Genomic DNA, 19,918 nt, shown 5'->3' with positions numbered 1-19,918 from the left:
GGTGCCCCGTGCGTGTGTCCCCAGAGCGCGTGGTGACGGCGGGCCACGACGTCAGCGACGGTGGCCTGCTGGGCTGCCTGCTGGAGATGGCCTTCGCCGGCAACTGCGGCGTCACCGTCACCGCGCCCGCGCCGCCCGCCGGCGTCACACGTCAGTGGCAGCGCTGTCCCCCCCTGCGTGTCCCCAGTGTGTCCCCAATGTCCCCTGTGTGTCCCCTCAGTGTCCCCAGTGTGTCCCCAGTGTGTCCCCAGTGTGTCCCCTCAGTGTCCCCAGTGTCGCCTGTGTGTCCCCAGTGTCCCCAGTGTGTCCCCAGTGTCCCCTGTGTGTCCCCAGTGTCCCCTGTGTGTCCCCAGTGTCCCCTGTGTGTCCCCTCAGTGTCCCCAGTGTCCCCAGTGTGTCCCCAGTGTGTCCCTTCTGTGACCCCAATGTCCCCAGTGTGTCCGCCATGTCCCCAATGTCCCCTCTGTCTCCTGTGTCACCAATGTGTCCCCAATGTCCCCCCAATGTCCCCACTGTCCCCAAAATGTCCCAAATGTGTCCCCTCAATGTGTCCCCAGTGTGTCCCCACTGTGTCCCTCATGTCCCCTCAGTGTGTCCCCAGTGTGTCCCCAATGTCCCCCAGTGTCCCCTCTGTGTCCCCAATGTCCCCAACCTCCCCGATGTCCCCAATGTCCCCTCACTATCCCCAATCCCCCCACTGTCCCCACTGTCCCCAATGTCCCCTCACTGTCACAAATGTCCCCAACCCCCCCACTGTCCCCAATCCCCCCAGTGTCCCTAATGCCCCCAATGTCCCCAAATGTCCCCACTGTCCCCAATGTCCCCTCAGTGTCCCCAATCCCCCCACTGTCCCCACTGTCCCCACTGTCCCCAATGCCCCCAATGTCCCCTCACTGTCACAAATGTCCCCAACCCCCCCACTGTCCCCAATCCCCCCAGTGTCCCTAATGTCCCCACTGTCCCCAACCCCCCCAGTGTCCCCAATGTCCCCTCAGTGTCCCCAATGTCCCCAACCCCCCCAATGTCCCCACTGTCCCCAATGTCCCCAATGTCCCCAATGTCCCCCAGCCCCCCAATGTCCCCAATGTCCCCAATGTCCCCTCACTGTCCCCACTGTCCCCAGTGTCCCCAAACCCCCCAATGTCCCCAATGTCCCCAGTGTCCCCAAACCCCCCAGTGTCCCCAATGTCCCCAATGCCCTTAATGTCCCCAATGTCCCCAATGTCCCCAATCCCCCCAATGTCCCCAAACCCCCCAAACCCCCCAATGTCCCCAATGTCCCCAATGTCCCCTGACTGTCCCCAGCGCTGGCGCTGCTCTTTGCCGAGGAGCCGGCCCTGCTGCTCGAGGTCCCGGCCGCCGCCGCCGTCCCCGTGTGCCGCCGCTACCATGACGCCGGCGTCACCTGTGTCCCCATCGGCCACAGCGGCCCCTACGGCCCCCGCGCCATGGTGAGGGGACACTGGGGACAGCGGGGACAGCGGGGGGGGTTGGGGACATTGGGGACACTGGGGGACATTGAGGAGGTTGGGGACGTTAGGGACATTGGGGACGTTGGGGACAGCAGGGGGGTTGGGGACAGCAAGGGGGTTTGGGGATATTGGGGGACATTGGGGACATTGGGAACACTGGGGACATTGGGGACAGCGGGGGGGGGGTTGGGGACATTGGGGACATTGGGGGACATTGGGGGGATTTGGGGATATTGGGCGACATTGGGGACAGTGAGGGGACATTGGGGACATTGGGGACGGGGGGGATTGGGGACACTGGGGGACATTGGGGACATCGAGGGGGTTTGGGGACATTGGGGACATTGGGGACATTTGAGGGGGTTGAGGACATTGGGGGCGCTGGGGAAACTGGGGACATTGGGGACATCGAGGGGGTTGGGGACGTTGGGGACGTTGGGGACATTGGGGATGCTGGGGAGGTTGGGGGCATTTGGGGATTGGGGACTTTGAGGACATTGGGGACATTGAGGGGATTTGGGGACGTTGGGGACATTGAGGGGGTTTGGGGACATTGGGGACATTTGGGGGATTGGAGACACTGAGGACATTGGAGGGATTGGGGACATTGAGGACATTGAGGTGGTTTCGGGACATTGGGGACATCAAGGACATTGGGGACAATGGGGACAATGGGGACATTGTGGGGATTGGTGACATTGGGGGGGTTTGGGGACATTGGTGACATTGGGGGGGCTTTGGGGACAGGGGACAGGAGGTGGCTCTGTCCCCCGGGGTGGGCGGTGGTGGCTTTGTCTTGTTGTTGCTGTCCCCATTGTCCCTTGTTGTCCCCACGTCCTCATGTCCCTCAATGTCCCCAATGTCCCTCAATGTCCCTCAATGTCCCTCAATGTCCCCGATGTCCCTCAATGTTCTCAATGTCCCTCAATGTCCCCAATGCCCCCGATGTCCCCGCAGGTGACAGTGACCGTGGGTGGCCAGGAGGTGCTGGCCGAGCCCCTTGGGGACATCAGGGACGTTTGGGAGCAGACGAGTCCCTGTCCCTCCGTGTCCCTCAGTGTCCCTCAGTGTCCCCAAAGCCCAGTGCCACCATAGCATTGTCCCATGTCCCAATGTCCCCAATGTCCCCAGTGTCCCTCCGTGTCCCTCAGTGTCCCTCAGTGTCCCCAAAGCCCAGTGCCACCATAGCATTGTCCCATGTCCCAATGTCCCCAATGTCCCCAGTGTCCCTCAATGTCCCCAATGTCCCCAGTGTCCCTCAGTGTCCCTCAGTGTCCCTCAGTGTCCCCAAAGCCCAGTGCCACCATAGCATTGTCCCATGTCCCAATGTCCCCAATGTCCCCAGTGTCCTCAGTGTTCTCAATGTCCTCAATATTCTCAATGTCCCCAATGTCCCCAATGTTCTCAAACCCCAATGTTCTCAATGTCCCCAATGTCCCTCAGTGTCCTCAATGTTCTCAATGTCCTCAATGTCCCCAATGTCCTCAATGTCCCCAATGTTGTCAATGTCCCCAGTGTCCCCAATGTTGTCAATGTTCTCAATGTCCTCAATGTCCCCAATGTCCTCAATGTCCCCACTGTTGTCAATGTCCCCAATGTCCCCAGTGTCCCCAGTGTCCCCAATGTCCCCAATGTCCTCAATGTCCCCAATGCCCCCGATGTCCCCGCAGGTGACAGTGACCGTGGGTGGCCAGGAGGTGCTGGCCGAGCCCATTGGGGACATCAGGGACGTTTGGGAGCAGACGAGTCCCTGTCCCTCAGTGTCCCTCAGTGTCCCTCAGTGTCCCTCAGTGTCCCCAAAGCCCAGTGCCACCATAGCATTGTCCCATGTCCCAATGTCCCCAATGTCCCCAGTGTCCCTCAGTGTCCCCAATGTCCCCAATGTTCTCAATGTCCCCAATGTCCCCAATGTTGTCAATGTCCCGAGTGTCCCCAATGTTGTCAATGTCCCCAATGTCCCTCAGTGTCCCCAATGTCCCCAATGTCCCCAATGTCCCCAATGTTGTCAAACCCCAATGTCCCTCAATGTTCTCAATGTCCCCAATGTCCCCGATGTCCCTCAGTGTCCCCAGTGTCCCTGATGCCCCCGATGTCCCCGCAGGTGACAGTGACCGTGGGTGGCCAGGAGGTGCTGGCCGAGCCCGTCGGGGACCTCAGGGACGTTTGGGAGCAGACGAGTCCCTGTCCCTCAGTGTCCCTCAGTGTCCCTCAGTGTCCCTCAGTGTCCCCAAAGCCCAGTGCCACCATAGCATTGTCCCATGTCCCAATGTCCCCAATGTCCCCAGTGTCCCTCAGTGTCCTCAATGTTCTCAATGTCCCTCAGTGTCCCTCCGTGTCCCTCCGTGTCCCTCAGTGTCCCTCAGTGTCCCCAAAGCCCAGTGCCACCATTCTAGTGTCCCATGTCCCAATGTCCCCAATGTCCCCAATGTCCTCAGTGTTCTCAATGTCCTCAATATTCTCAATGTCCCCAATGTCCCCAATGTTCTCAATGTCCCTCAATGTCCCCAATGTCCTGAGTGTCCCCAATGTCCCCAATGTTCTCAAACCCCAATGTTCTCAATGTCCCCAATGTCCCTCAATGTCCCCGATGTCCCTCAATGTTCTCAATGTCCCCAATGTCCCTCAATGTCCCCAGTGTCTCCAATGTCCCTCAATGTCCCCAATGTCCCCGATGTCCCCGCAGGTGACAGTGACCGTGGGTGGCCAGGAGGTGCTGGCCGAGCCCGTCGGGGACCTCAGGGACGTTTGGGAGCAGACGAGTTTCCAGCTGGAGCGGCTGCAGGCCACGCCGGCCTGCGTGGAGCAGGAGCAGCAGGACCTGGGGACGCGCTGGGGACCCGAGTTCAGCGTCACCTTCGACCCCGACTACGTGGCACCGGTGGCGCGGAGCATGGGTGGGGACACCGGGGACATTTGGGGACAATGGGGACACTGGGGACATTGGGGTGGTTGAGGACATTCTGGGGATTGGGGACATTGGGGACATTGAGGGGGATTGGGGACATTGGGCGGAATTTTGGGTCATTGGGAGCATTGGGGACATTGGGGGGTTTGGGGACATTTTGGGGACATCGGGGACATTGGGGACACTGGGGACATTGGGGACATTGGGGACACTGGGGACATTGGGGTGGTTGAGGACATTCTGGGGATTGGGGACATTGGGGACAGTGGGGGGACATTGAGGGACATTGGGAGGAATTTTGGGTCATTGGGAGCATTGGGGGGTTTGGGGGGATTGGGGACGTTTTGGGGACACCGGGGACATTGGGGACATTGGGGACATTGGGGTTGTTGAGGACATTCTGGGGATTGGGGACATTGGGGGGATTGGGGACATTGGGGACACGCTGGGGACCCGAGTTCAGCGTCACCTTCGACCCCGACTACGTGGCACCGGTGGCGCGGAGCATGGGTGGGGACACTGGGGACAGCGGGGACACTGGGGACACTGGGGGGATTGGGGGGATTGGGGACACTGGGGGGATTGGGGGCATTGGGGACATTGGGGGGATTGGGGACATTGGGGGGATTGGGGACATTGGGGACACTGGGGACATTGGGGGGATTGGGGACATTGGGGGGATTGGGGACATTGGGGGGATTGGGGACATTGGGGACACTGGGGACATTGGGGGGATTGGGGACATTGGGGACACGATGGGGACCCGAGTTCAGCGTCACCTTCGACCCCGACTACGTGGCACCGGTGGCGCGGAGCATGGGTGGGGACGCTGGGGACACTGGGGGGATTGGGGACAGTGGGGGGATTGGGGACATTGGGGACATTGGGGGGATTGGGGACATTGGGGGGATTGGGGGACATTGGGGGGATTGGGGACACTGGGGACATTGGGGGACATTGGGGGACATTGGGGACATTGGGGACATTGGGGACACTGGGGACATTGGGGACATTGGGGACACATTGGGGACATTGGGGACATTGGGGACATTGGGGGGATTGGGGACATTTTGGGGGCTTTAGGGACATTGGGGACATTTTGGGGATTTGGCATTTTGGGCATTTTCTGGGGGTGCCGGTGCCGATTTTTGGGGTCCCCCAGAGCTGCCTGAAGGGTCTGCGGGGTTTTAATGGGATTTTTATGGGATTTAATGGGAGTTTTATGGGATTTAATGGGATTTTTGGGGATTTAATGGGATTTTTGTGAGTTTTAATGGGATTTTTATGGGATTTAATGGGAGTTTTATGGGTTTAATGGGATTTTTATGGATTTAATGGGATTTTAATGGGATTTTAATGGGATTTTTATGGGATTTAATGGGATTTTTATGGGTTTTAACAGGATTTTTATGGGATTTAATGGGATTTTTGTGAGTTTTAATGGGATTTTTATGGGATTTAATGGGATTTTTGGGGATTTAATGGGATTTTTGTGAGTTTTAATGGGATTTTTATGGGATTTAATGGAATTTTTGTGGGATTTAATGGGATTTTAATGGGATTTCTATGGGTTTTAATGGGATTTTTGTGGGATTTAATGGGATTTTTATGGGTTTTAATGGGATTTTTTGTGACTTTTAATGGGATTTTAATGGGATTTAATGGGATTTTTATGGGATTTTAATGGGAGTTTTATGGGCTTTAATGGGATTTTTATGAATTTTTATGGGAGTTTTATGGGTTTTAATGGGATTTTTATGGATTTTAATGGGATTTTTATGGGTTTTATGGGATTTTTATGGGTTTTAACAGGATTTTTATAGGTTTTAATGGGATTTTAATGGGTTTTTATGGGATTTTTATGGGTTTTTGTGGGATTTTAATGGGATTTAATGGGATTTTTATGGGATTTTTGGTGGGATTTTATAGGATTTTGGGGTTTTTTTGGGGGTTATTTGGGGTCTGTGGGATTTGGGGGCAGTTTCGGGGTTTTTGGGGGTGCCGGTGCCATTTTTGGGGTCCCCCAGAGCTGCCGGGGCCGCGCGTGGCCGTGCTGAGGGAGGAGGGCAGCAACGGCGACCGCGAGATGGCCGCAGCCTTCGCCATGGCCGGCTTCCAGGTGAGACCCAAAACACCCCAAAAACACCTCAAAAACACCCCAAAAACACCCAAAAACACCCCAAAAACACCCCAAAACACCCCCAAAACAGCCCAAAATCACCCTGAAACACCCCAAAACCAGCCCAAAAACACCCTGAAACACCCCAAAAACACCCTGAAGCACACTAACACTCCCTAAAACCAGCCCAAAAAAACGCCCAAAACACCCCAAAAACACCCCAAAACACCCCAAAACACCCCAAAAACACCCCAAAAACACCCTGAAACACCCCAAAACCAGCCCAAAACCAGCCCAGAAACACCCCAAAACCAGCCCAAAACACCCAAAAACACCCCTGAAACACCCCAAAACCAGCCCAAAAACACCCCAAAACCACCCCAAAACACCCCAAAAACACCCCAAAACCAGCCCCAAAACACCCAAAAACACCCCAAAAACACCCCAAAAACACCCCAAAAACACCCTGAAACACCCCAAAACCAGCCCAAAACCAGCCCAGAAACACCCCAAAACCAGCCCAAAACACCCCAAAACCAGCCCAAAACACCCCAAAAACACCCTGAAGCACCCCAAAACACCCTGAAACACCCCAAAACCAGCCCGAAAACACCCTGAAACAGCCCGAAACACCCTGAAACACTCTAAAAACAGCCCAAAAACAGCCCAAAACACCCCCAAAACACCATGAAACACCCCAAAAACACCCCAAAACCAGCCCGAAAACACCCCAAAACACCCTGAAACACCCCAAAAACACCCTGAAACAGCCCAAAACCAGCCCAAAACACCCCGAAACCAGCCCAAAAACAGCCCCAAAAACACCCTGAAACACCCCAAAACAGCCCAAAAACACCCTGAAACACCCTAAAAACACCCCAAAAACAGCCCAAAAACACCCCAAAACACCCCAAAACACCCCAAAAACACCCCAAAACACCCCAAACCACCCCAAAACCCACCCAAAATCACCCCGAAAATATCTGGGGACCCCAAAACCACCACTGGGACCCCTAAAAATGTCCCCAAAACCACCCCTAAAAATACCCAGAAATCGCCCCAAAATTCCCCCCAAAAACCCCATAAATCACCCCAAAACCGCCCCAAATCACCCCAAAACCGCCCCAAATCACCCCAAAACCGCCCCAAATCACCCCAGAAATATCCGGGGACCCCAAAACACCCAGAAGTGACCCCAAAATGAGCCCAGAACACCCAGAAATGACCCCAAAACCACTTGGGAACCCCAAAACCACACCTGGGACCCCAAATTTGGGTGGATTTGGGGTTTTTTTTGGGGTCGGTTTTGGGGGTTTTTTTGGGGTCTGGTCGGGGTTTTTGGGTTTAGTTTTGGGTTTATTTTGGGGTTTATTTTTGGGGTCTGAACGGGGTTTTTTGGGTTTATTTTTGGGGTCTGACCGGGATTTTTGGGGTGGTTTTGGGTTTATTTTTGTGTTTATTTTTGGGTTTATTTTTGGGGTCTGACCGGGGTTTTTGGGTTTATTTTTGGGGTTTTTTTTGGGGTCTGACCAGGGTTTTTTGTGTTTATTTTTGGGTTTATTTTTGGGTTCTGACTGGGGTTTTTTGGGTTTATTTTTGGGGTAGTTTTGTGTTTATTTTTGGGTTTATTTTTGGGGTCTGACCGGGGTTTTTGGGTTTCATTTTTGGGTTCATTTCTGGGGTCTGACCAGGATTTTTGCTGTTGGTTTTGGGTATTTCTTTGGGGTGAATTTTGGGTTTATTTTTGGGGTCTCACTGGAGTTTTTGGGGTTGGTTTTGGGTTTATTTTTGGGGTAGGTTTGGGGAGGACTTTTGTGTTTATTTTTGGGTTTATTTTTGGGGTCTAACCGGGGTAGATTTGGGGTTGATTTGGGGGGTTTTTTTTGGAGTCAGTTTTGGGTTTATTTTTGGGGTCTCACTGGAGTTTTTGGGGTTGGTTTTGGGTTTATTTTTGGGGTCTGACCAGGGGATTTTGGGGTTCCCAGGTGTGGGATGTGACCACCCAGGACCTTTGCTCGGGCTCGGCCTCCCTGGACGGGTTCCGGGGTCTCGTTTTCGTGGGCGGCTTCAGCTACGCCGACGTGCTGGGCTCGGCTAAAGGTGGGTCTGCAACCCCAAAAAACGCCCCAAAAAACCCCCAAAATCCTAAAAACCCCAATTCCGCAAAAAGGGGGATAAATCCTAAAAAATTCCATAAAAATCCACCAAAAAACTCCAAAAAATCCCACAAAAAAAAACCCCCAAAATCCTAAAAACCCCAATTCCGCAAAAAGGTGGAATAAATCCTAAAAGATTCCATAAAAATTCACCAAAAAATCTCAGAAAGATCCCACAAAAAATCCCAAAAAATCCTAAAAAAAAAAAAGAAAATCCCACCATAAAAAAAAATCCCATAAACAACCCCAGAAATGGCTCCTCCCTGAGGAGTTTGGGGCTTCAGCTAAAGGTGGGTCTGGAACCCCAAAAAATCCCCAAAATCCTAAAAACCCCAATTCCCCAAAAAGGTGGAATAAATCCTAAAAGATTCCATAAAAATCCACCAAAAAACTCCAAAAAATCCCACAAAAAAAACCCCAAAAATCCCCAAAATCCTAAAAACCCCAATTCCGCAAAAAGGTGGAATAAATCCTAAAAAATTCCATAAAAATCCACCAAAAAACTCCAAAAAATCCCACAAAAAAAAAAACGAAAAATCCCCAAAATCCTAAAAACCCCAATTCCGCAAAAAGGTGGAATAAATCCTAAAAAAATCCATTAAAATCCACCCAAAAAACTCCAAAAAATCCCACAAAAAATCCCCAAAAATCCTAAAAAAAAAAAGAAAATCCCACCAAAAAAAATCCCATAAACAACCCCAGAAATGGCTCCTCCCTGAGGAGTTTGGGGCTTCAGCCAAAGGTGGGTCTGGAACCCCAAAAAATCCCCAAAAAATCCTCAAAATCCTAAAAACCCCAATTCCGCAAAAAGGTGGAATAAACCCTAAAAAATTCCATAAAAATCCACCAAAAAACTCCAAAAAATCCCACAAAAAACCCCAAAAATCCCCCAAAATCCTAAAAACCGACATTTTGCAAAACCAGGGAAAAACCCCAAAGAATTTTCCCAATTTCCCGGTTTTTCCCTCCTTCTTTCCCCAATTTTCCCAATTTCCCCATGAATTTCCCCATTATTTTCCCCCCATTTTCCCAATTATTTCCCCATTTTTCCCCATTAATTTCCCCATTATTCCCCATTTTCATCCCAGATTTTCACCATTTTTATCCCAAATTTTTCCCATTTTTCCCCATTATCCCCCATTAATTTCCCCATTATCCCCCATTTTTCCCCCAATTTTTCCCCAACTTTTCCCCATTTTTTCCGCATTCTTCCCCCATTTTTCCCCCAATATTTCCCATTGTTTCCCCCATTAATTTCCCATTATTTTTCCGATTTTCCCCCATTATTTTCCCCCTTTTTCCCCCATTTTTCCCAATTATTTCCCCAATATCCCCCATTGATTTCCCCATTTATTCCCCATTATTCCCCATTTTTATCCCAAATTTTTTCCCATTTTCCCCCCCATTTTCCCCCATTAATCTCCCCATTTTTTCCCCATTATTCCCCATTTTTATCCCAAATTTTTACCCATTTCCCCCCCCCGTTTCCCCCCATTATTCCCGCATTTTTTCCCCATTATTCCCCCAATATTTCCCCATTATTTCCCATTAATTTCCCATTATTTTTCCGATTTTCCCCCAGTATTTTCCCCCATTTTCCCCAATTATTTCCCCATTATCCCCCATTTTTCCCCCATTTCCCCCCATTTTTTCCCCATTATTCCCCATTTTTATCCCAAATTTTTTCCCATTTTCCCGCCCATTTTCCCCCATTAATCTCCCCACTATTCCCCATTTTTATCCCAAATTTTTTCCCATTTTCCCCCCCCGTTTCCCCCCGTTATTCCCGCATTTTTCCCCATTATTCCCCCAATATTTCCCCATAATTTCTCATTATTTCCCCATTTTCCCCCCATTTATTCCCCATTATTCCCCATTTTTATCCCAAATTTTTTCCCATTTCCCCCCATTATTCCCCCATTTTTTCCCCATTATTCCCCCAATTATTTCCCCATAATTCCTCATTATTTTCCCCCATTTTCCCCCTATTTTTCCCCATTTTCATCCCAAATTTTTTTTCCCAATTTCCCCCTTTTTCCCCCCGTTATTCTCCCCAGGCTGGGCCGCCTCCATCCTCTTCAACGCCCGGGTCCGCGCGGAGCTGGAGCGATTCCGCGCGCGGCCGGACACCTTCAGCCTGGGCGTGTGCAACGGCTGCCAGCTGATGGCGCTGCTGGGCTGGGTGGGGACAGGTGAGGGACACCCCAATGTCACCCCAATGTCACCCCAATGTCACCTGTGTGTCACCTGTGTCACCTGTGTCATCCCAATGTCACCCCAATGTCCCCTGTGTGACACGTTCAGCCTGGGCGTGTGCAACGGCTGCCAGCTGATGGCGCTGCTGGGCTGGGTGGGGACAGGTCAGTGTCACCCCAATGTCACCCCAATGTCACCTGTGTGTCACCCCAATGTCACCTGTGTGTCACCCCAATGTCACCTGTGTGTCACCTGTGTCACCTGTGTGACACCTCAATGTCACCTGTGTGTCACCTGTGTCACCTGTGTGACACCTCAATGTCACCTGTGTCCCCTGTGTGTCACCTGTGTCACCCCAATGTCACCCCAATGTCACCCCAATGTCCCCTGTGTGACCCCAATGTCACCCCAATGTCACCTGTGTGTCACCTGTGTCACCTGTGTCAGTCACCCCCATGTCACCTGTCACCCCAATGTCACCTGTGTGTCACCTGTGTCACCCCAATGTCACCCCAATGTCACCCCAATGTCCCCTGTGTGTCACCCCAATGTCACCTGTGTCACCTGTGTGTCACCTGTGTGACCTGTGTGTGTCACCCCCATGTCATCTGTCACCCCAATGTCACCTGTGTGTCACCTGTGTCACCCCAATGTCACCTGTGTGACCCCAGTGTCACCTGTGTGTCACCTGTGTCACCTGTGTCACCCCAATGTCACCCCAATGTCACCTGTGTCACCTGTGTGTCACCTGTGTCACCCCAATGTCACCCCAATGTCACCTGTGTCACCTGTGTGTCACCCCAATGTCACCCCAATGTCACCCCAATGTCACCCCAATGTCCCCTGTGTGACACGTTCAGCCTGGGCGTGTGCAACGGCTGCCAGCTGATGGTGCTGCTGGGCTGGGTGGGGACAGGTCAGTGTCACCCCAATGTCACCTGTGTGTCACCTGTGTGTCACCCCAATGTCACCTGTGTGTCACCCCAATGTCCCCTGTGTGACACGCTCAGCCTGGGCGTGTGCAACGGCTGCCAGCTGATGGCGCTGCTGGGCTGGGTGGGGACAGGTCAGTGTCACCCCAATGTCACCCCAATGTCACCCCAATGTCACCCCAATGTCACCTGTGTCACCCCAATGTCACCCCAATGTCCCCTGTGTGACACGTTCAGCCTGGGCGTGTGCAACGGCTGCCAGCTGATGGCGCTGCTGGGCTGGGTGGGGACAGGTCAGTGTCACCCCAATGTCACCTGTGTGTCACCTGTGTGTCACCTGTGTGTCACCTGTGTGTCACCCCAATGTCCCCTGTGTGTCACCCCAATGTCACCCCAATGTCACCTGTGTGTCACCTGTGTCACCCCAATGTCACCTGTGTGTCACCTGTGTGTCACCCCAATGTCACCCCAATGTCACCTGTGTGTCACCCCAATGTCCCCTGTGTGTCACCTGTGTGTCACCTGTGTGTCACCCCAATGTCACCCCAATGCCACCTGTGTCACCTGTGTGTCACCTGTGTGTCACCTGTGTCACCCAATGTCACCCCAATGTCCCCTGTGTGTCACCCCAATGTCACCTGTGTCACCTGTGTCACCCCAATGTCACCCCAATGTCCCCTGTGTCACCCCAATGTCACCCCAATGTCACCCCAATGTCACCTGTGTCACCCCTGTGTCACCCCAATGTCACCCCAATGTCCCCTGTGTGACACGCTCAGTCTGGGCGTGTGCAACGGCTGCCAGCTGATGGCGCTGCTGGGCTGGGTGGGGACAGGTCAGTGACACCTGTGTGTCACCTGTGTGTCACCTGTGTGTCACCCCAATGTCACCTGTGTGTCACCTGTGTGTCACCTGTGTCACCTGTCACCTCTGTGTGTCACCCCAATGTCACCCCAATGTCACCCCAATGTCCCCTGTGTGACACGTTCAGCCTGGGCGTGTGCAACGGCTGCCAGCTGATGGCGCTGCTGGGCTGGGTGGGGACAGGTCAGTGTCACCCCAATGTCACCCCAATGTCACCCCAATGTCACCTGTGTCACCCCAATGTCACCCCAATGTCACCCCAATGTCACCCCAATGTCACCTGTGTGTCACCTGTGTCACCTGTGTGACCCCAATGTCACCCCAATGTCACCCCAATGTCCCCTGTGTGTCACCCCAATGTCACCTGTGTGTCACCTGTGTGTCACCCCAATGTCACCTGTGTGTCACCTGTGTGACACCCCAATGTCACCCCAATGTCACCTGTGTGTCACCCCAATGTCACCTGTGTGTCACCTGTGTGTCACCTGTGTATGTCACCCCCATGTCACCTGTGTCACCCCAATGTCACCCCAATGTCACCTGTGTGTGTCACCTCAGGTGTCCCCACCTTTGTCCCTTTAGGGTTTCCCTTTGGGGTTTCTGTCCTGGGGTTGTCCCCTCGATGTCCCCTCGATGTCCCCTCGATGTCCCCTCGCTGGTGACCCTTGGTGACACTGTGGTGACCTTGGTGACATTGTGGTGACCCTCTGGTGTCCCTCCCATGACAGGTGACAGCCCCATGGTCCAAGTGGGGACTCAGAGGTGTCCCCAGAAGTGTCCCTGAGGTGTCCCCACCTTTGTCCCTTTGGGGTTTCCCCTTGGGGTTTCTGTCCCCAAGATGTCCCCTCGATGTCCCCAAGCCCTGGTGACACTCTGGTGACCCTGGGTGGCACTCTGGTGACACTCTGGTGACCCTGGGTGCCCCTCTCTGGCAGATGTCACCTCCCCGGGCCCTGTCCCCGCTGTGGCCCTGGAGCGGAACGTGTCCCCACCTTTGTCCCTTTGGGGTTTCTGTCCCCAGGGTGTCCCCTCGCTGCCACCCCCGTGGTGACCTTGTGGTGACCTTGGTGGCACTGTGGTGACACTCTGGTGACCCTGGGTGCCATCTCTCGTGGCAGATGTCACCTCCCTGGGCCCATCAGTGGCGGTGGCCCTGGAGCGGAACGTGTCCCCAGACTTTATCCCTTTGGGGTTTCTGTCCTGGGGTTGTCCCCTCGATGTCCCCTCGATGTCCCCTTGCTGCCACCCCCCTGGTGACCTTGGTGACATTGTGGTGACACTGTGGTGACCCTGGGTGCCATCTCTCCTGGCAGATGTCACCTCCCTGGGCCCTGTCCCCGCGGTGGCCCTGGAGCGGAACGTGTCCCCAGACTTTGTCCCTTTGGGGTTTCTGTCCCCAAGGTGTCCCCTCACTGCCACCCCCGTGGTGACCTTGGTGGCACTCTGGTGACACTGTGGTGACCTTGGTGGCACTGTGGTGGCACTGTGGTGACACTCTGGTGTCTCTCGTGGCAGATGGCGCCTCGGCGGGCCCGGCGGTGGCCCTGGAGCGGAACGTGTCCCCACCTTTGTCCCTTTGGGGTTTCTGTCCCCAAGGTGTCCCCTCCATGTCCCCAAGCCCTGGTGGCACTCTGGTGACACTCTGGTGACCCTGGGTGCCATCTCTCCTGGCAGATGTCACCTCCCTGGGCCCTGTCCCCGCGGTGGCCCTGGAGCGGAACGTGTCCCCAAACTTTGTCCCTTTGGGGTTTCTGTCCCCAGGGTGTCCCCTCGCTGCCACTCCCCTGGTGACCCTGTGGTGACCTTGGTGGCACTCTGGTGACACTCTGGTGCCATCTCTCGTGGCAGATGGCGGCTCGGCGGGCCCGGCGGCGGCGGTGGCCCTGGAGCGGAACGTGTCGGGGCGCTTCGAGTCGCGCTTCGTCACCGTGCGCGTGGAGCCGGGGCCGGCCGTGATGCTGCGGGGAATGGAGGGGGCGCGGCTGGGAGTGTGGGTGGCACATGGAGAGGGTAAAGTTATACTGGTTATACTGGGAGCACTGGGGATACTGGGGATACTGGGGCATGGAGGGGGCGCGGCTCGGAGTGTGGGTGGCGCACGGAGAGGGTAAACTGGTTATACTGGTTATACTGGTTATACTGGGAGTACTGGGAGCACTGGTTATACTGGGGATACTGGGAGTACTGGTTATACTGGTTATACTGGTTATACTGGGGCATGGAGGGGGCGTGGCTGGGAGTGTGGGTGGCACACGGGGAAGGTAATGGTTATACTGGGGATACTGGGAGTACTGGGAGCACTGGTGTGATACTGGGGATACTGGTTATACTGGGGCATGGAGGGGGCGCGGCTCGGAGTGTGGGTGGCACACGGAGAGGGTAAAGTTATACTGGTTATACTGGGAGTACTGGGAGTACTGGTTATACTGGGGCATGGAGGGGGCGCGGCTCGGAGTGTGGGTGGCGCACGGAGAGGGTAAACTGGGGATACTGGGAGTACTGGGAGCACTGGTTATACTGGTTATACTGGGGATAGTGGTTATACTGGGAGTACTGGTTATACTGGGGATACTGGTTATACTGGTTATACTGGGAGTACTGGTTATACTGGGGCATGGAGGGGGCGCGGCTCGGAGTGTGGGTGGCGCACGGGGAAGGTAATGGTTATACTGGGAGTACTGGTGTGATACTGGGGATACTGGGGATACTGGTTATACTGGTTATACTGGTTATACTGGGGCATGGAGGGGGCGCGGCTGGGAGTGTGGGTGGCACACGGGGAAGGTAACTGGGGATACTGGGAGTACTGGGAGCACTGGGGATACTGGTTATACTGGTTATACTGGGGATACTGGGGCATGGAGGGGGCGAGGCTCGGAGTGTGGGTGGCACACGGAGAGGGTAAAGTTATACTGGGGATACTGGGAGTACTGGTTATACTGGGGGATGGAGGGGGCGAGACTGGGAGTGTGGGTGGCGCACGGAGAAGGTAAACTGGGGATACTGGTTATACTGGTTATACTGGGGATACTGGTGTGATACTGGGAGCACTGGGAGTACTGGGAGTACTGGTTATACTGGGGCATGGAGGGGGCGCGGCTCGGAGTGTGGGTGGCGCACGGAGAGGGTAATGGTTATACTGGTTATACTGGGAGCACTGAGAGCACTGGGAGTACTGGTTATACTGGGGCATGGAGGGGGCGCGGCTCGGAGTGTGGGTGGCGCACGGAGAGGGTAAACTGGGGATACTGGGAGTACTGGTGTGATACTGGGGATACTGGGGATACTGGTTATACTGGGGATACTGGTTATACTGGGGATACTGGGGATACTGGTTATACTGGCTATAATGGGTATACTGGTTATACTGGGGATACTGGTTACACTGGTTATACTGGTTATACTGGGGATACTGGTTATACTGGTTATACTGGTTATACTGGGGGATGGAAGGGGCGCGGCTGGGAGCGTGGGTGGCACATGGGGAAGGTAAACTGGGAATACTGGTTATACTGGTTATACTGGGAGGGCATTGAGGGCACTGGCAAGGGATACTGGGAGCACTGGGAGAGCTGGGGGAGGAGGGTACTGGTGATACTGGGAGCACTGGTTATACTGGGAGGCACTGGTTATACTGGGGATACTGGGAGCACTGGTTATACTGGGAGGCACTGGTTATACTGGGGATACTGGGAGCACTGGTTATACTGGGAGGGACTGGTTATACTGGGAGGCACTGGGGATACTGGGAGCACTGGTAATACTGGGAGCACTGGTGATACTGGGAGCACTGGTGATACTGGGAGGCACTGGTTATACTGGGAGGGACTGGTTATACTGGGAGCACTGGTTATACTGGGGATACTGGGAGGCACTGGTTATACTGGGAGCACTGGTGATACTGGGAGCACTGGTGATACTGGGAGGCACTGGTTATACTGGGAGCACTGGTGATACTGGGAGCACTGGTGATACTGGGAGCACTGGTTATACTGGGAGGCACTGGTTATACTGGGAGCACTGGTTATACTGGGAGGCACTGGTTATACTGGGAGCACTGGTTATACTGGGAGGCACTGGTTATACTGGGAGCACTGGTGATACTGGGAGCACTGGTTATACTGGGAGCACTGGTTATACTGGGAGGGACTGGTTATACTGGGAGCACTGGTTATACTGGGAGCACTGGTGATACTGGGAGCACTGGTTATACTGGGAGCACTGGTTATACTGGGGATACTGGTTATACTGGGAGCACTGGTTATACTGGGAGGCACTGGTTATACTGGGAGCACTGGTGATACTGGGAGCACTGGTTATACTGGGAGCACTGGTTATACTGGGAGCACTGGTTATACTGGGAGGGACTGGTTATACTGGGAGCACTGGTGATACTGGGGATACTGGGAGCACTGGTTATACTGGGAGCACTGGTTATACTGGGGATACTGGTTATACTGGGAGCACTGGTTATACTGGGAGCACTGGTTATACTGGGAGGGACTGGTTATACTGGGAGCACTGGTTATACTGGGAGCACTGGTTATACTGGGAGCACTGGTTATACTGGGAGCACTGGGAGCCCTGGGCTCTCACTGGTGTCACAGGTGCGGTACTGGTTTAACTGGTTTAACTGGGCTGGAACTGGTCTCCAACTGGTTTCTCGCTGTTCCCTAAATGGTTTAACTGGTCTCTAACTGGTTTCTAACTGGTCCCTAGCTGGTTTAACTGGTCTCTAACTGGTCTCTAACTGGTTTCTAAGTCGTCTCTAACTGGTCTCTTAACTGGTCTCTAACTGGTCTCTAACTGGTTTAACTGGTCCCTAACTGGTTTAACTGGTCTCTAACTGGTCTCTAACTGGTTTCCCCGGTCCATTTCCAGTTCCGGCCACCCTTGGCCCTTGAGTGACCACTGACCCTTACTGGTCCATAACTGGTCTAACTGGTCTCTAACTGGTTTAACTGGTTTCACTGGTCTCTAACTGGTTTAACTGGTCCCTAACTGGTCTCTCCCTGTCCCCAGTTCCGGCCGCCCTCGGCCCTCGCCCGCTGTGTCCGCTCCGGCCTGGCCGCTCTCCATCACTGACCATTGAGTGACCACTGACCATTACCAGTCCCTAACTGGTTTCTAACCAATATCTAACTGGTTTAACTGGTCCCTAACTGGTCTCTAACTGGTCTCTAACTGGTCTCTAACTGGTTTAACTGGTCCCAAACTGGTCCCTAACTGGTCTGTGTCTGTCCCCAGGCCGTTTCCAGTTCCGGCCACCCTCGGCCCTTGAGTGACCACTGACCATTACCAGTCCCAAACTGGTTTCTAACTGGTCCCTAACTGGTTTAACTGGTCCCTAACTGGTCTCTAACTGGTTTAACTGGTCTCTAACTGGTTTAACTGGTCTCTAACTGGTCCCTAACTGGTCTCTAACTGGTTTCTAACCAATCCCTGACTGGTCTCTAACTGGTTCCCCCAGTCCATTTCCAGTTCCGGCCGCCCTCGGCCCTTGGGTGACCACTGTCCATCACTGACCATTGAGTGACCACTGACCCTTACTGGTCCATAACTGGTTTAACTGGTTTCTAACCAATCTCTAACTGGTTTAACTGGTTTCTAACTGGTCCCTAACTGGTCTCTAACTGGTTTAACTGGTCCCTAACTGGTCTCTCCCTGTCCCCAGTTCCGGCTGCCCTCGGCCCTCTCCCGCTGTCTCCGCTCGGGCCTGGCCGCTCTCCATCACTGACCATTGAGTGACCACTGACCATTACCAGTCCCTAACTGGTCTCTAACTGGTTTAACTGGTTTCTAACCAATCTCTCGCTGTCCCCAGGCCGTTTCCAGTTCCGGCCGCCCTCGGCCCTCTCCCGCTGCCTCCGCTCCGGCCTGGCCGCTCTCCATCACTGACCATTGAGTGACCACTGACCATTACCAGTCCATAACTGCTCTAACTGGTTTAACTGGTCTCTAACTGGTTTAACTGGTCTCTAACCAATCTCTAACTGTCCCCAGGCCGTTTCCAGTTCCGGCCGCCCTCGGCCCTCTCCCGCTGTCTCCGTTCCGGCCTGGCCGCTCTCCATCACTGACCATTGAGTGACCACTGACCATTACCAGTCCCTAACTGGTTTAACTGGTCCCTAACTGGTTTAACTGGTCCCTAACTGGTTTAACTGGTCCCTAACTGGTTTAACTGGTCTCTAACTGGTCTCTCACTGGTCTCTCCGTGTCCCCAGGCCGTTTCCAGTTCCGGCCGCCCTCGGCCCTTGGGTGACCACTCTCCATCACTGACCATTGAGTGACCGCTGACCATTACCAGTCCCTAACTGGTTTAACTGGTTTAACTGGTTTCTAACCAATCTCTAACTGTCCGCAGGCCGTTTCCAGTTCCGGCCGCCCTCGGCCCTCTCCCGCTGCCTCCGTTCCGGCCTGGCCGCTCTCCGTTACGTGGACGACGGCGGCGCGCCCACCGAGCGCTACCCGCTGAACCCCAACGGCTCCGGCGGCGGCGTGGCGGCGCTGGCCTCGCCCTGCGGGCGGCACCTGGCGGCCATGCCGCACCCCGAGCGCTGCGTGCGCGCCTGGCACTGCCCCTGGCCCGGCCGGAGCGGCACAATGGGCACAATGGGCACCGCCATGGGCACCATGGGCACCGCCACCATGGGCACCCGCAGCAAGGGCGGCAACGCGCCCTGGCTCAGAATGTTCCGCAACGCCCTCGAGTGGTGCCTGCGGTGGCCGGAGGGAGAGAAGTGACCGCGAGTGACCGATGAGTGACCAATAAGGGACCGATGAGTGACCGCTGAGTGACCGATGAGTGACCAATGAGTGACCCTGAGTGACCACTGAGTGACCGATGAGTGACCGATGAGTGACCGCTGACCATCCCTCTGTGACACTGACCATCACTGACCACTGAGTGACCCCTGAGTGACCACTGAGTGACCCTGAGTGACCGCTGACCATCCCTGTGTGACACTGACCATCACTGACCACTGAGTGACCACTGAGTGACCGCTGAGTGACCACTGAGTGACCGATGAGTGACCAGAGTGACCGCTGACCATCACTGACCATCCCTCTGTGACACTGACCATCACTGACCACTCAGTGACCCCTGAGTGACCGCTGAGTGACCCCTGAGTGACCACTGAGTGACCCATGAGTGACCGCTGACCATCCCTCTGTGACAGTGACCATCACTGACCGCTGAGTGACCACTGAGTGACCGATGAGTGACCGATGAGTGACCAGAGTGACCGCTGACCATCACTGACCATCCCTCT

General features: G+C 54.4%; 1 protein-coding gene across 1 annotated transcript in view; it reads left to right on the top strand.

Annotated features, from left to right (window-relative positions):
- PFAS (phosphoribosylformylglycinamidine synthase) overlaps nt 1-19,214 on the top strand; it is a gene marked incomplete at both ends in the record, with an annotated part of 73,977 nt that extends 54,763 nt beyond the window's left edge. The window contains 8 exons of the mRNA XM_058043066.1: nt 25-150; nt 1,306-1,451; nt 4,156-4,366; nt 6,405-6,496; nt 8,482-8,596; nt 10,710-10,883; nt 14,493-14,654; nt 19,009-19,214. Of these exons, the coding sequence (XP_057899049.1) occupies nt 25-150; nt 1,306-1,451; nt 4,156-4,366; nt 6,405-6,496; nt 8,482-8,596; nt 10,710-10,883; nt 14,493-14,654; nt 19,009-19,214 (1,232 nt within the window). The remainder of the gene's footprint in view (nt 1-24; nt 151-1,305; nt 1,452-4,155; nt 4,367-6,404; nt 6,497-8,481; nt 8,597-10,709; nt 10,884-14,492; nt 14,655-19,008) is intronic.
- Nucleotides 19,215-19,918: the final 704 nt, after the last annotated feature.

Source organism: Melospiza georgiana, chromosome 34, assembly GCF_028018845.1.
Source record: "Melospiza georgiana isolate bMelGeo1 chromosome 34, bMelGeo1.pri, whole genome shotgun sequence".
In the NCBI taxonomy this organism is placed as follows: Eukaryota; Metazoa; Chordata; class Aves; order Passeriformes; family Passerellidae; genus Melospiza; species Melospiza georgiana.
The sequence above is the reverse complement of the archived record's forward strand: the minus strand, read 5'-3'. Positions and strand labels throughout refer to the sequence as shown.